At 38.9% G+C, this 15,178-nt stretch overlaps 1 protein-coding gene across 3 annotated transcripts; it reads left to right on the forward strand.

Annotated features, from left to right (window-relative positions):
• Nucleotides 1-5,595: 5,595 nt before the first annotated feature.
• On the forward strand, nucleotides 5,596-14,177 carry grap2b (GRB2 related adaptor protein 2b). Of its 3 annotated transcripts, none has more exons than XM_023429061.2 (7): nucleotides 5,596-5,682; nucleotides 6,175-6,262; nucleotides 7,848-7,939; nucleotides 8,375-8,497; nucleotides 11,354-11,516; nucleotides 13,188-13,280; nucleotides 13,505-14,177. In XM_023429061.2, exons 2-7 carry the CDS (start codon nucleotides 6,185-6,187, stop codon nucleotides 13,688-13,690), a joined length of 735 nt encoding a protein of 244 aa, XP_023284829.1. In that variant the 5' UTR covers nucleotides 5,596-5,682; nucleotides 6,175-6,184; the 3' UTR covers nucleotides 13,691-14,177. The 3 variants fall into 3 exon arrangements, with proteins under 3 accessions (XP_023284829.1, XP_087036194.1, XP_087036195.1); XM_087180068.1 differs by lacking the exon at nucleotides 5,596-5,682 and adding an exon at nucleotides 6,049-6,085; XM_087180069.1 differs by lacking the exon at nucleotides 5,596-5,682 and adding an exon at nucleotides 6,049-6,085 and having other exon boundaries at nucleotides 13,191-13,280.
• The last annotated feature ends 1,001 nt before the right edge of the window (nucleotides 14,178-15,178 follow it).

Genomic DNA, 15,178 nt, shown 5'->3' on the forward strand with positions numbered 1-15,178 from the left:
CTGAGGCCAGCCACCCTGCAGAGGAAACTCATATCAGCCACTTGTATCAGGGATCTCATCCTTTGGTCAGTACCCAAAGCTCATGACCATAGGTAAGGGTCAGAACAAAGATCGACTTCTGGCTCAGCTCCTTCTTCACCATAACGGTCCGGTACAACACCTGATTCACTGCTGATGCTGCACCGATCTGCTTGTTGATCTCTTGCTCTATCCTCGTGTATAAGACCCCGAGATATTTAAACACTCCATCCCAACCTGAAGAGAGCAACCCACCGTTTCCGGCATGGAACAACAGATCAAAACTCGATGGAAATATGTATTGAAAAATGCGCATTACTCTATGGCTAAGCTTAATTATTGTCAGTTGAGTCATAAGTCAGTCAGATCCATAAAACAGATATCAATATCATTTAGTGTGACGTATACTTCCCAAGGAATTATCTTAGATGTCCACTGAAAATAAACTTCCATAAATCTACTTAGAAATGCTAGAAGAAAACGCATGGAGCAAACTTGAATCATCACACATTTTACATCCAGCTGTCTGGACGTCCATGGGAACACTGCAAACAAAAACTATGAATAGCTAATTCTGCGTATTTTTGATGGTGCCAATTTGCCAATATGGAAACAAATGGAGGCTAAGAAAAAAAAGGGCTCAACGGAGAATACCACTACCTGTCGCTGACATAACAGGCTGTTAGCATGTTTCCATCTATCAGATTAGTGAAAACACTGGACCTTACTCCATTTTCACACAAACGTCAAATTTTACAGTTACTTGATTTAAAAAAAAAAAAGAAAGACAAGTAGAAGGACAAGTAACTATTCCTGTGGAAATAAACTCAGAGATCCACCATAAAATACAAGGACACCACGCTGGACAGGTGTTAAATTACCAGAGGAACAGTTTGCCAAAAAAAAAAAAAAAAAGTAGAGAATTGCAGCTGTAATTATCACTGGGGTGGGGGTGAAAAATAATTAACTATATTTACGCTACAGTCAGGAAGAAGATCAGTGACTGGCAAAAATAATGTTAAAATCACCCCACCTCCCCTAGAGGATTAAATCCTGTCTGCATGGAGCTGCTCACTTGCTCAGACTGCAGTGCAGCCTCGGTAACATCTGCAAGATAAGACCTGCATTTTGAGCTTTTTTTTTTTTAATGCATTATTTTACAAAGCTGCATGCTTGGGTACTCATACAATTGCATCTTTTTGTGTCTTATTTGGATCCGAGGGCACGCATTACTCACTGTAGCAAGTGATAGATCGTATGGTTTAATGATTTATTAGTAAGAGGCAAATAAAGGGCCTACTTTTTTATTAATCTGCTTTCATCTGGGCACACTGGTCATCCAAATTAACATTCACTTTATTAATAAAAAGGAAGAATTTGGAAGATTTAAATGGTTTATGACGTTTATATTGTATTGATGGTCCTGATGTTGCATTGCTCAGTTCAAACCTGTACTTGGAGATCATGCGTCTTTCTGTGGAGTTCAGGTGTTTTCCTATTGGGGACAGTTCTGTCAGATTTTTGAATGTTAGAAGGGATTTTATAGCACTGTTATTGTAGTGCTGACAATATTGGTCTTGCTGCTTTCAAGTCCTGGCGGTATGTTTTTTTTTGTTTGTTTTTTTTTGTCTTATTAGATTTCCAGAGAGCTGTTTTGTCGAAGAACTCAATCCTTCTGCCACCTCAGACGTGGACAGAGGTTTGGGAGAAGGGGGATTAGCAGAGTTATGTGAGGTAAACAAAATGAAATGTGATGTTTGCTCACAGAATATTTATTTATACATCTCTGTCCCTGTGTTGCCAAACACATTCGTCTTTCTCTCAGTCTCTACCTCTTCCATTTGCACTCACTCACCCTGCAGAGTTTGAAGTCTCTCGACATCTAAAGATGCAACTGTCAATGTCGCAGAGTGTTAACACACACAGACGTGCACGTAGTCATGCACATGGGCCCCGAGTTAATGGGCCTATTAATGCAGAATGGCAGCTCTGCATTGAGCCATATACATTCCTTTCCACCTGTTTAAACAGAGTTTTATGAGCTCTGTCATGAAGCTAAATGGGATGTTTCACGGGCTCAGGCCATTAAACACAATAAATAGCGTATCACGCACACAGACAAAAAAAACACACAGATGACAATACATAATCTGAATAGTTACACCTGTACCTATTTTGTTTTTTTCCTGATTCTCAGTAATAGGCTGCATAACAATAGATGCACGTACAGCTGTAGGTCACCTTGGCAACAGTCATCAAGAGGTAAATGATTCTTTTGGCATTGTAAAAAAAAAAAAAAAAAGGAAGAAAGAAAGAAACACACAATAACCCACACGCATAAACATCTATGAGGGTACATTGGGTCCATTCATCAAGTCTCTCATGGTGGGAATGCTGATTGCTTGGACCCTGCATCACCCCCCCTCCCTTTTTTTTTTTCTTTCTCTCAAATCATTTGCTTTTCAGCCAAGTCTCACGATCAAATCCCCAGCGAACACCACACGGGGATCTGAGCACTGATGGCAGACCGACTATTGAGACTGACTGTGAATATCAGAGGGAGAGACACAGACAAGAGTGTGTTGGTTTGTCAGTATTTGCTTGCATTTTCCCCGGCTTCATGTCCATACCTTAACACCTCCAACACCTTCTGTTTCAGTCCTGCACTCTGTCAAATCTGTTCCTTATTATTCGTTTTCTTAGCTGACTTTGACTCCACCTCTACCCCCTCCCCCTTCATTCCTTTTGCCACATTTCTTTTTCAGAACACTGTACTTCCTTCCTCTTTCCCTACATCACTCCGTCTTACCTCCTTCCCCCTACAGGCATATTCTATATTTCTGTTCCTGATAATTCACTTGACACTACATGTGTGATCACACTCAGTTTGTTTTCTACTGTATGAGACATAGTGGGACAATGTTCTTTGCTGCATTGTGTTAATTTAGATAAGTAGGCTACATGTGAAGGAAGGCTTTCGAGCCGTAAGTCATGTGGCCTAAAAAGTGGCTTGTATATTGGTGATAGTGGTTTAGAATTTAACTTTTCTGGTTCATGTATTAAAGACAAATGAGGAAGTGGAACATATGAACAAACAGTGTGGTTAATTTAGCAATCATAATAAAACTATCACAAATGCATTTTTATATTGTAGTATCAATATTTATTAAGACACAGTACATTTTTCATTTGAGGAACTGTTTACATATTGAAAACAGACAGGAATGTCAATTTTTGAAAAACCAAGCAAATTAAACACCTGATTAATAAAGAAAGTTAATGCAAAAATAATATAAAAATCCAATATATGTGTTAAGAGGTTCTGCATGTTGATGTGCAACATTGCTCACAATGGCCTGATACATCTATAGAGGATGGCTGACACTGTATAAACAAAATTTAATCCCTGATGGCATATTAATAACATCTCATGGTACACTTATACTATAGTCTAACCCTGTTTTAGTCATGATATATGGCTATATGGATTGTAATGTCAGTCTAATGGTCAGTCCACCACTCTGGACTGAAATATCTCAACAACCTCTGGGTGGATTGCCATGAAATGAGGTGCAGATATATCCTTAGTGCATTATCCCCTGCCTTTCATACAGTGCCACCATGTGGTTACCATCTAAGGTTTAGAGTGAAATGTCTGAACAGTTGTTGGATGGATTGCCATAACATTTGGTAACCAAATTCTTCATCAAATCAAAATCTTTTTTTTTTTTAAATTTTGGTTTATGCTTTAATACCTGCACTTCCCATCAGCCCCTTCTTTACTTTGTGTTTGTGCTAAATAGCAAAGATTCTTACAAGCTAAACAGCGAACAGACTCTTTGCTTTGTTCTAATTATCTTTTCTAGTATTACCAAGGGGTGTTCTGACAATATTTTTCTCTTTGTTCTGCAAATCTTTGGTTTTATGCTATAGTCACTTCATAGTATATTTAAAAAGTGTCTCTAGTTGTGAACTGTGTATTCAGGTTATTTCTTTGAACTGCCCTGCAGCCTGAGGGAAAAAGCTATTGTTCATCCTAGAGGTGTTTGATGCACTTACATCGCCTCCCAGAGGACAGATGAGCAAACAGTCAGTGGACAGGGGGAGGGGAGTCCCCTCACAGTGCTGCTGGCTTTCTGTCAGCATCTCTCCTGACAAATGTCCCCAACAGAGAGGAGAGGCACTCTGATGATTCCCTCTGCTGCCCTCACTGTCTTTTGCAGGGTCTTGCAATCGGCTGCATTACAGTTCATACAATTGATGATTATGATGATGATGTTGGTCAGGATACTTTAAACGGAGCCCTGGAAGAATGTAGTGAGAACTGGGGGTGGTATCTTTCTTTGCTTCAGCTTTCTTAGAAAAGACATCCTCTTCTGAGTTCTTTCCACACATTTGTTTGAGCTCAAAGACCAGAAGAGGGTTGTTGGTGATGTCATCTTCAGTCTTGTCAACATTAAGAGAAAGGTTCTTGTCATCACACCAGCCTACTAGTTCTTCCACCTCTTCCCAGTAAGCCGTTTGGTCGTCATCGTTGATCAGCTCCACCACAGTTGTACTATCCGTGAACTTTGCAAGTTGAGCAAACCACAGCAGCAAAAGTCGCCTACTGAAAGAGACAAACTCTTTGTTGACAGGAATTCAACTTCCTGTTTCTAACACCACTGAGCTGAAGTGGACTGTAATAGATGTAATTCCATTGCTTGCGTTGCTTTCCTTGGTATGTTTGATACATAAAGTGAAGTTAATTACTTGTTTAATACAATCTGCTTAACTATACAGTATTATTAACAGGGCTGTGTCAAGTGGCTTATTGATTTAACATTGTAAATCTTTTGGTTTGGTGAATACATCCCATAGTTTAAAAGTTCCAACCAACCTGTTTGACCAAAGAGTGGTTAACTAGCCGTTCAGCTTTCATCAGTTAATAGTTAATTTATCGGCACAAGATGTTTTAAGCTTCGCTACTTTAAGCTTAATGTTAACATTCGCTCATTAGCATTTTATCTTTAGTATCCAGCGCCATATAAGCACAGCTGTGAGTACTCTAATGTGCTAAAATGCCCATTGGTATATTATGCATGTTAAGAACAATTTGACATCACATGTTGATGTTTAGTGTGTAACATTTACAATGTTAACTTATTGTTAGCTTTCTGATGTTAGCATTTAATGTCTAGCCATAGTTACCATACAGCTAATACTGAATACTAATTCAGTCTTTACAAAAACAATGTTTTGACAAAACAAACGAATGACTCAATGTCTGCTTATTAGCTTTTTGTAGAGCCTTCAACTTTGTTTTACGTGTCCTTTTTTTTTTTAAAATGCATTTCAACTTTCTTTGAGAGGTTTGGAAAAAGCTAGTATTTTGTCTTGATACATTAAAAAATATACAGTTGCCAGTTATTCAGTTAAATATTGATTTACATTCATACAGTAATTTCTTCCATCCATGCAGTGCATGTAAGTTCTAATCTTTTTTGTGCATCTTTACACCTCTACATTTGTGTGTGCTCATGTGACAGTGCAACAGGTCAGCAGTGACAGTGTTTCAGTAGCAGCTGCAGTCTGACTGTGCTTCCTGTGAGTTGGCAGCAGGAGTTTGCTACTTCTCCTTGTAAACCCTACGATCTCTGCACTGCAAGGACAACAACACACACGGTGAGTAACACAATGTTTCTTTCTCTTTTCAATGAGGCACAGACGGCAAAGTTTGTCATTTTGAATTATGGTTTGTTGGCCCGCTGCTTTCTGAGCTGTCAAAACGAACTTTCTTCCTACTGCAGACAGCACCTTACCTGCCAACAGAGTCCAGGTGAAGCTGGTGATAGCTTATTGATTTCTTCTGTCAAATCAATTTCTGTCATGTGTACAAAAGAAAAATGATGAGAGGACAGGTTAAATCACTATGTTTGTGGTGTTTTTGGCCTCCAAATAACAGGAATATGTGTTTCTGTGGGTAAGACAGACAAGAGAAAATACTTGTTACACCAGTGTTAAATGTGCTGTTTTTATAGCTTCCCAAAATGCATGTAGACATCTTGGTTAAACCTGGGTGTGTTATGTAAGTAAAAAACTATAAATATACTTTCAGTTTTGTTATTTGTTAACCCCCAAATGTACACCCTCATACTTTTGTCCTCTTTCTTTTAGGTCCTTTACTATGGAGGCTGCAGCCAAGTACGACTTTGAAGCTACAGCTGATGATGAACTCAGCTTCAGAAAGGGAGAGAAATTGAAGGTAAGGAACACACACACACACACACAACAAACACACCTTGACCTTATACATTGTTCCTGCTTTGTGTTTTCAACAACCTAGTGCACACATTACATGTTATGAATAGCGCTCGATATGAAAACGCATTCAAATGCGGAGTGTGTAAATAGTGCCAGCAGCGTTTTCATGTAAATCAGTGTCACAGAGTCAACTGGACATTCAGAACATTAATACAGCATAAGAAATAATTTGTATCACTGTGTAGTTGTTGCAGCTGGTTATGAAAATGTGTTACGAAACTGCATCCTGCTGCTCAAATTCAAGTTTATTTCCTATTTGCAATCAGTTGCAATCTTATCTCTTCTTGACTGAAGTTTTACAAAAAGTAAAAATAAATAGCAAAGACATGAAGAAATGTATAAGTTAAATGCTGATATACGGACCGCACAAACTAAAATTAAAGCATAATGACAAGTAAACAGTGCAAACTATCTTTACTCCTGTGTAGCACAGTTGAGTTCTGTGTTTTCAAGACAGATTGACCCTGTCACCTCAAAACCCCTGAATCACAATCTTGCTCAAGACATGTTAGTCTTCCTCTTAAAGTGACAGTCCAGGTTATTTGACGTGAGGTTGTGTGAGGATCTATAGTCATTTAAATACCTGCAGTAGGTTCGGCTCAACACGCTCTTAGTTTAGAGAAGCAGCGGCACAGAACTTGAGCGATGCGCCGCTGTGAACGGGGCAATCTGCAAAATAAAAACATGCCATAGCCATTTAAAAATATGCCCATGGGAAAAAAAAGCTAACATCAGTGTAGGTGTGCGCTTTATTAAAAAATATATATATTTTCACTTTATCTTGCAGTCAAACAGCACTTTCCTTTGGAACTACAACTTGTGAACCGCTGAACTACAATATTACTGCATACAAGCACACCTACGGCGCAGATTGGCTGTTTTAGTCAGGCAGAGCTAGGTAGGGGCACTTGTGCGTAGGGATACGGTAGTCCAACAGTTGAGAAAATGTAGTTCCCAGGAAAGGGCTGTTGGAAGGCAAATGATTAAGTGCAAAGTTACTTTAGTCTTAATGTTTATTCCTAGTGTGAAAAAGCTCAAATAAGTTTAATAAGCTTGCTGTTAATCCTCTATGTTGAGGGTCAGATCGGTTTATTAACCAGGAGGACCACCACCCCTATAGATCAGATAGGGAATCGTTAGCTTGACATTGTTGGATAAGTTCACTCTGCAACAACAAATGTAGACTACAGTGGTTATTTATTTTATATATTATGTCCATTTATTTGTCAGCCAATTTGTGCCGAACATGGTGGAGGGATGGCGCATGGGCCATGGAAGAACCCATTAAATTTTGGAGCAGATCAGGATCATTTACTATGAATTTACAGTTTTTTCCCTCAAGTCTGGTGTATGTTGTTTGACATTGGCCTTGGCAGAGGTCTGGCTCTCTGAGTGCCCTTCTACTGTATTCGTGTACTGATTTAATTTCTGTTGTACCGCCAAAAGAAAGCTGTTTAGTATATTCACCTCAATGTGACTTCATTTCATGTGAGTGTGTCTCATGTGACTGTGTCCCACTGCGTCAGATTCTGCAGACCACTGGGAACTGGTACAAAGCAGAGCTGAATGGAGCTGAGGGGTTTGTACCCAAAAACTTCATCAGCATTCACCTGCCCAGGTAAAAGCCAAAAGTCTACACACAGAGGCCAGAGAGAAAAGTACAGAGGGATAGACGGACACTCACTATTTCTAAAGTCACACAGAAGAGAGGAAGAAGTCATCTTATCATGAAAGTTAACATGCCCAGTGTCATGAGAAAACCATTCTTTGTTTAATTATGTTAAGTTACATTTCTCTTTCAAACACAGTCATCACATGATAAATGAATGGTCAGTTAGTAGATACTGTACACACACAAAGTTTTCCTACACTTTATACTGTTACACACTAGCCTGCATGGCTGATAGATATTTACCTGATTATGTTTCCAGACTTTAAGCAATGTCATTTCTTTTTTAACTCCTTAGATCTCTGCATTTATGTTTGGACTGCTAATAATTTTCCTAATTTCATCCTCTGTTGTTTTCTCTACCTCCCTCCCCCATGACTCCAGCTGGTACCAGGAAGATGCCAGTCGCAGTGACGCAGAGGAGAAGCTGATGTCACAACCTGTGGGGGCCTTTCTGATACGAGGCAGCCAAAGTGCAGCCCTGGGTGACTTCTCTATCTCTGTCAGGTGCAGTCAGTGTGTGTTTATGTGTGCATGTAGGTGCCTTTCGATCAAGGGGCTGACATATAGCTCACATTCACACTTACGGACAATTTAGAGTAATATGCATGTCTTTGGACTTTGGGAGGAAGCCAGGTTTCTCACAGGAAACACACAGACACGAGGAGAATATGCAAAGTCAGGCTTGAACCAACCTTCCTGCTAACCACTGCACCACCATGCCACCCACCTGTTGGGCTAACAAGCACTGAAATTTGGTTACTATTAATCAACTATAGCTGTGAGTGATTTCATGGATGCAGTTAGTGATGGGTAACAGTTAAAGAGATGGCTTTTACTGTTTTGGTTGATGCCATATGTTTTTAGTATATTGCAGGTAAACTTGGTATTGCGTTGCTGCTGCAAACATACTAGCATCAGCAATCATTTCTACGAGTAAGCCTACTGGTAGAAATGAATAGTTTCAAATTCTGTTTCTTTTCCTGCCTGCAATGAAACCCCTTTTTTTTTTCAAAAATCTATCTTTTTAAGATTGTCCACCGTTTTCGCTTTTTTTTTTTAATGCCTTTCAGTGACCCCCCCAACTTGTTCTTCTCAACCAAGATTTTCCTCATTCTGCTTCAATGTCACATGAGTGTAGGCAGCCCTATAAATGCAAATGTCTCTGACTGACTGAGTGATGGAGTTGAGTGAGTGATGGAGATACACCATTGGTCAGCCGAATGCTGTGTGACGGAGTAATAAGGTTACTCCATTGGCCAGTTGGCCGAATGTTGGAGTTTCCTCACTGGTCGTTGCTCTTTTAAAATGATTGAGCACAAACAACTTGTTGATAAATTAGCACCTTTCTTGCTAAATTTACCAACTTTTCAGACCCCTTTACCAACTCTTTTTCAAATAAGCACCTAGAGACAAATTCAGCGAGTTTCTGGACAAACCTCAGTTACTTTCAGTGGAAAACAGACACCAGTATTGCCCCATGGGCATGAGGTCGGGCTTTCCCTCCGCAGACACACTTCTCTATTTTGTCAGACACCGTCATGGTTATAAGATCAGGATTTTAGCAGCAGTTTGGAAACGGCTTTGAAGTGACTGCTGGTTAACATGTAGTCTTAACAACAGACAGAGGAAAACCTGTAAATGAGAACTGCTTTATTGAGAATTCAGCTGTATTAAAACATTGTTAATGTGAACACAGAGAGGAGATAAGCAAACAGATAAACACCTGAAAGTAGGAAGAATGCAAATAGTCTAAGACACAGCCCAGCCACATACATTGTTGTGACCTGGTCTTGTGTGTGTGTATTTATTACTGTCTGACAACACCACTTCCTCCTGCAGACACACTTTCTGTCTGAGAACCTTTTCTGCTTACAACAGTGTAACACTGACTGTGACATACTGTAGCTGAAGTTTCGCATCACATGAATCCACTGAACTTCCTATGAAATATGCCTGTTCAGTGACACACATCCAGGTGCAGATGGTTATGGGATACATCATGATGAGCATTACACAGACTGATCAGTACAAATCTGATGTTTTGGTTCAAGCAAGACATCAGAACTCTGGATACTTAAAGATACAAAGATACTTTACAAGACTTTCTTAGATTTGAAGACCATCAATAATTCTTTAAGTAACAGAACTTATGACGTAGGTGTTTCTTTGCAAATCTCAATTAATGCACCAGAATTAAACTATAGGTAAAGACAACAACAGGGAAGCTTAGCTGGATCTTGGTGCAAGGGTTGTATGTGTAACTGCCAACCACAACAACAAATATAAATAGCTGTTCAGTTAGAACAAGGCAAATTTAATTTCAAACATGTTTGATACTTGCGAGAATTAGGACATTCAAATCAAATAACAGTAAGAGGAGGAACACAACGAGCCTTTCACAGAAAATAAAAAGATGTGGACAAGAGTGAGGGAGTGAGAGAGCGAGGGTACAGTGTGTGTGTGTGTGTGTGTGTGTGTGTGTGTGTGTGTGTGTGTGAGTGTGTGTGTGTGAGACAGAGAGACAGCCTGTGTGAGGAACCCAAAGAGCTTTCCTAACATTATCTCTGCTGGAAAGTTTTAAATAATATCATATAGCAGCAGAGCTCTTCTCTATTCTTGACAATGACAGGTCAGTGAATGTCGTTTTCCCTCCCGGTTTCAAAACTTGTCAGGATTTAAAAACTCCTGGCTCAACCTTGCAAACCTCTTCCTGTTTAGTTAGATGTTGCTTAGCAACGCAAACAAGAGGAAATCTGGTGCTCAGGAACTACTTTATGATGTTTGAAACAGAAACACAAGATCTAAATTAGTTTTAAGTGTAAATTAACAACTGATTTGATTTGACTGATTTAATTTGTTTGCATATGGTACTTTGTTGGCAGCTCATGTTAGCCACTGGGTCTTCATCAAAATCATGAACTGTACAAGTTTTCTGGTTTTATCTCTTACTTCCTTTACTAAGATGGATTCTTCTCTGTATAATGTTGGTGCTATATGGCAGACCCATGCACAAAACACAAAACTTCTGGGTGGCTGACAAAAGAATTTCATGTTGATGTTGTAGATTACTGTAAAGTTTTGACTATTAGAGAGTGAATTTTTGTTTTTTAGTGGGGCAGAAGTGTCCTCTCATGTAGCATTTCCCTTCCCTTTTAAATTCTGTTCTAATCCACCTACATTACATCCTGTCCCCTTCTTTCTGGCTGGTGGTAAGAATATGGCAAGGTCTGTTCAATAACAAAAGATGGAGAGATTGTTGTAAATAAGAAGTCAATGCTACAATTTGTTATAAATTTGCAAGAAACAGAATTTGTAAATGTATAAATATTGTTTTTCTTTTTTAATTTTACTCTCTTGTAGACATGCAACAGATGTACAGCACTTCAAGGTGCTGCAGGATGGGAGAGGGCAGTATAAGCTGTGGTCAGAAAAGTTCCCTTCTCTCAACCAGCTGGTGGAATTTTATAAAAAAAACACGGTCTCTAAACACACTCAGATATTTCTACAGGAGACACAACAACAGGTAGGAAACCTCATGTAAAACTTCAGCCAAACTAGTGTGTACCCTATTCTATAGGTAGCGCCCTGTGTTTGTAAGCTTAATTCCCCATTTAAGTTAGTTAAGCTCTTAATTCTGTTTTTTTTTTTTTGTGCTTTAATATTAATTACAGATATCTATTTTTTTCTTTATTCCTATTGCTTTACAAGGTTATCAATTTAAAAAGGAATCACAAACAATTATACTATGTTTCCCCAAAATTAGGTCTTGATTTATTATATTCAAAGGGATTTAATAATTTCAGGAATAATAAAAAAATAAGTTAAAGGAATAAGACAAAAAAAAGGTTCACACAAAATGAAAATTCAGTCTACTGACCTCTTTTTAAAATTAACTTTGTATTTAACCAAGTAAATTGAACTTATATCCCTTTACCTTTGTTTTGCTTCTGTATTTCAACCTTTAATAACCCTTTTATTTCCCTCTAAATCTTGTTTTGTAGCTATATGTCAACCATTAATAAACCACTTTATGTACTTTTATTTAACGTAAAACAAGCCGGCGACAAAATTAAATAAATTTAAACAAATAAACCCCAGTTGCAGGTCCGATGGCGAAATGACGTGGAAGTTGCTTCACTCTAACTAAGCAAACATAACTGTTCAGTACTCACAATAGCCGCAGGTTAGTCACACAATCCCAGTGTTTGATATCCACGCTGGTGCGGTGAGCAGGCGGGCTGACGGCTGACCGTGGCGGGCTGACAGGGGAGTCCTCTCTCCGTCCCACGTCTTCCTTCAAGAAGTTTCCAGGCTTCACTTGGCTACCTGTGGTGCTGGCTGGTGACACCGACTGTCTCTTGTAATCCAAAGAAACTTCCAGTCCTTAGCCGAATAACAAACTTGTAGTCTGTCTGCGTAGCTCAGATTGTTCCTTGTGGCAGCTAACTTAGCTCGCTAGCTAGCTAGCTAGCTGAAAAGGCTAATAATAACACAACATCATCTACTGCGCCTACTACTTAACCTCTCACAGTACACATACCAATTTTCACTGGTTAGCAGTCTTGTGATCTAATGTGTACAGGGCATTAACTGGCAAACCTCACTTTAAATCTGTTTTACAACAGTTCTCAGTCTTTCCTTCACGCACTTGTCCACCGAACACCGATCTTTGCTACGCGCACCGTTAGCTTATTTTTTTAGCTCTACCTCCGCACCTCTTCAGAGGTTCCGCCCCCCAGCCAATCACAATGCAGAAAAATCACATGACTCTTAATCAACCAACCACATATGGTAAAATCCAACATAATAAATTGTACTGTTAACTCCACAGTATCACGATGTACAATGCAAACAACCTAAGCCTATTTAAAGTGGCACAAATGTTTACATGGAGCTGAACATGTTAATACTGGCCACAGCATATTTATTCTGAGTAGGAAAAGAAAATTAGCAACTAGAGTTGGACAATATAATTAAGATGTACTGTTATTTATGGACAGTTTACACTCATGGTGGTCTCATGGTAAAATAAGGGACTAAATGACCTGTCATACAATCAGACAAGTCATTGTATGTGTGGTTCAAGAATTATTTTGAAAAGGATTTTTGAATATTATCCTCTGAATACAGTGAAGATAAACAAAGGAAATTTACAAAGATAAAATATACTGTAAAGCTTTTCATGTCCCAACAGCAGAGAGGAACTTCAGACAATCTCCCACCTCTCCCTGCTTCTCTCCATACTCCTCCAGTGCTCGACCGCCCATGTGAACCTGCACCACGACAGGTATTTAATACGGTGTGTGTCTGTGTATTTTTTGTGTGCCTACACTGATGTGTGTGTGCACAAAATTCAGGTAGAAATCTCTTCACACAAGAAATGAAACTCTGAAACGTCTTCCAGCTGTAATATTGAGCTGAAAAAGTGAGTGTGGATCAACCTTTAAAAGATCTCTGAAACTTGTCTTTCTGTCTGTGTGTCTCATCTTGTATATCCTCCTCTGTGTCCAGCACAAAGCTTCCTCCACCAGGAAGGTCAAAGCTCTGTACAGTTTCCATGCTGAAGACACAGATGAGCTGGAGTTCAGCGTCGGCGATATCATCGAGGTCCTGGAGTGCTCTGACCAGGCCTGGTGGAGAGGCCAGCTGAGGGGCAGGACAGGCCTGTTCCCCTCCAACTACACCAGCCCCATCTGAGAGGAGCACACAAATAAAGACAAACAGGTGTAATATTACAGTAATGTTTTATTCCAATTAATGCCTTATGCTAACAGTCTCAACTTAACCCTGAACCTGCATGAAGTCTTCAATAGAATAGAAAAATATAAAACTGGTTGTTTGTCAAACTGCTTTCAAAGATTTAACACATGAAGTTTATATATTGGATTCAATATTTTATATATTTATAACATACAGCAATCCTAAACATTATGAATTTGATTCCAATAAATCTGGAAAAAGTGACATCTGCTTTTACAAAGTGACTGATAATACAAAATAATCAAACCAATGCCATGGTCATGTACTGTGTCAGTTATACTGTAACACTGCTGTCCTTTATTCCACTGAATTTGGTCTGAGTATTTGACATAAACTGTAACCTGCAATATAAAAGATATGAATATGTCACAACAGTAATGTATTTATTTTTGAAAATGCTTTATTTTTTAATAAAAAACATTGATACGCATTATTATTGAGAGTTGACAGTATATACTGTACATATATATATATATATATATATATATATATACAATCATTTTCAATCAGGAAAAATATTATGCTATTACAGTGTTATCTATTAAATCATGCTTTCCAAAAATCTGGAGCAAAATACTTCACTTTACGTCAGTGGTTCTATAAACTGACACTCGGCTCTGCAGCACTCCTACATGATATAACAATCCCTCAAAGGTCATCGTTACAATAAGTTACAACTTAGGAAGCTTTTGAAGTTATAGCTGATTGCTCAGCATCCATAGAACAACAGTGTCCTGTAAAATAAATAACAACTAAACCATCCAGAAGATGCATTCAGTTCTTTGTAATACTGAAAGGTGAGAACAAAACACACAGTGCCATGAATAAAACTGTTACACATTTACAGTGGTGGCCAAAATTATTAGAACACCTGACAGAGCTGAAAATATTGACCTGTTTTTTTGCCTCCAAAACATGATTTCATTTCACAATGTTCATGAAACATGCAGATGGTTGCTCAACAAATATCAGATGAAGTGAGTCCTACTGTTTTTATCCACTGTTAACTTTAATATCTGGTATATCCACCTTTTGCAGCAATTACAGCAGCACATCTCTCTTGCATAGTGTCAATATATTTCCTGAGAACTTCAACACTAATGTTCTCCCATGCGTTCTGCAACTCAAGCCAAAGGCTTTCCTTTGAATGTACAATAGATTTGTCCAGTTTATTTTCCAACTCGCTCCAAATTTGCTCGATGGGGTTGAGGTCTGGACTTTTCAGGGGCCAGTCCATCACTTTCAATGTTCCAGCAGATTCCTTCTGTCGCAGGTAGTTCCGGAAATAGTTAGAAGAATGTTTAGGGTCATCGTCCTCTTGGAAAATAAATCCAGGCCCAATAAGACGACTCCCAGATGGTACTCCGTGCCTCACCAGAATGTTGTGGTATACTTTCTTATCCATGATGCCATCAATTTTCACTA

Source organism: Seriola lalandi, unplaced genomic scaffold (genome assembly GCF_002814215.2).
Source record: "Seriola lalandi dorsalis isolate HSWRI2012SDOR001 ecotype SW California unplaced genomic scaffold, Sedor1 jcf7180002054887, whole genome shotgun sequence".
In the NCBI taxonomy this organism is placed as follows: domain Eukaryota; kingdom Metazoa; phylum Chordata; class Actinopteri; order Carangiformes; family Carangidae; genus Seriola; species Seriola lalandi.

Bases quoted from the DNA above. Each gene is read 5' to 3' on its own strand.
- grap2b (XM_087180068.1), top strand. The intron at 6,263-7,847 runs GTAAGGAACACA...CCACTGCGTCAG, and splicing joins GAAAGGGAGAGAAATTGAAG to ATTCTGCAGACCACTGGGAA. The intron at 13,281-13,504 runs GTATTTAATACG...CTCTGTGTCCAG, and splicing joins GTGAACCTGCACCACGACAG to CACAAAGCTTCCTCCACCAG.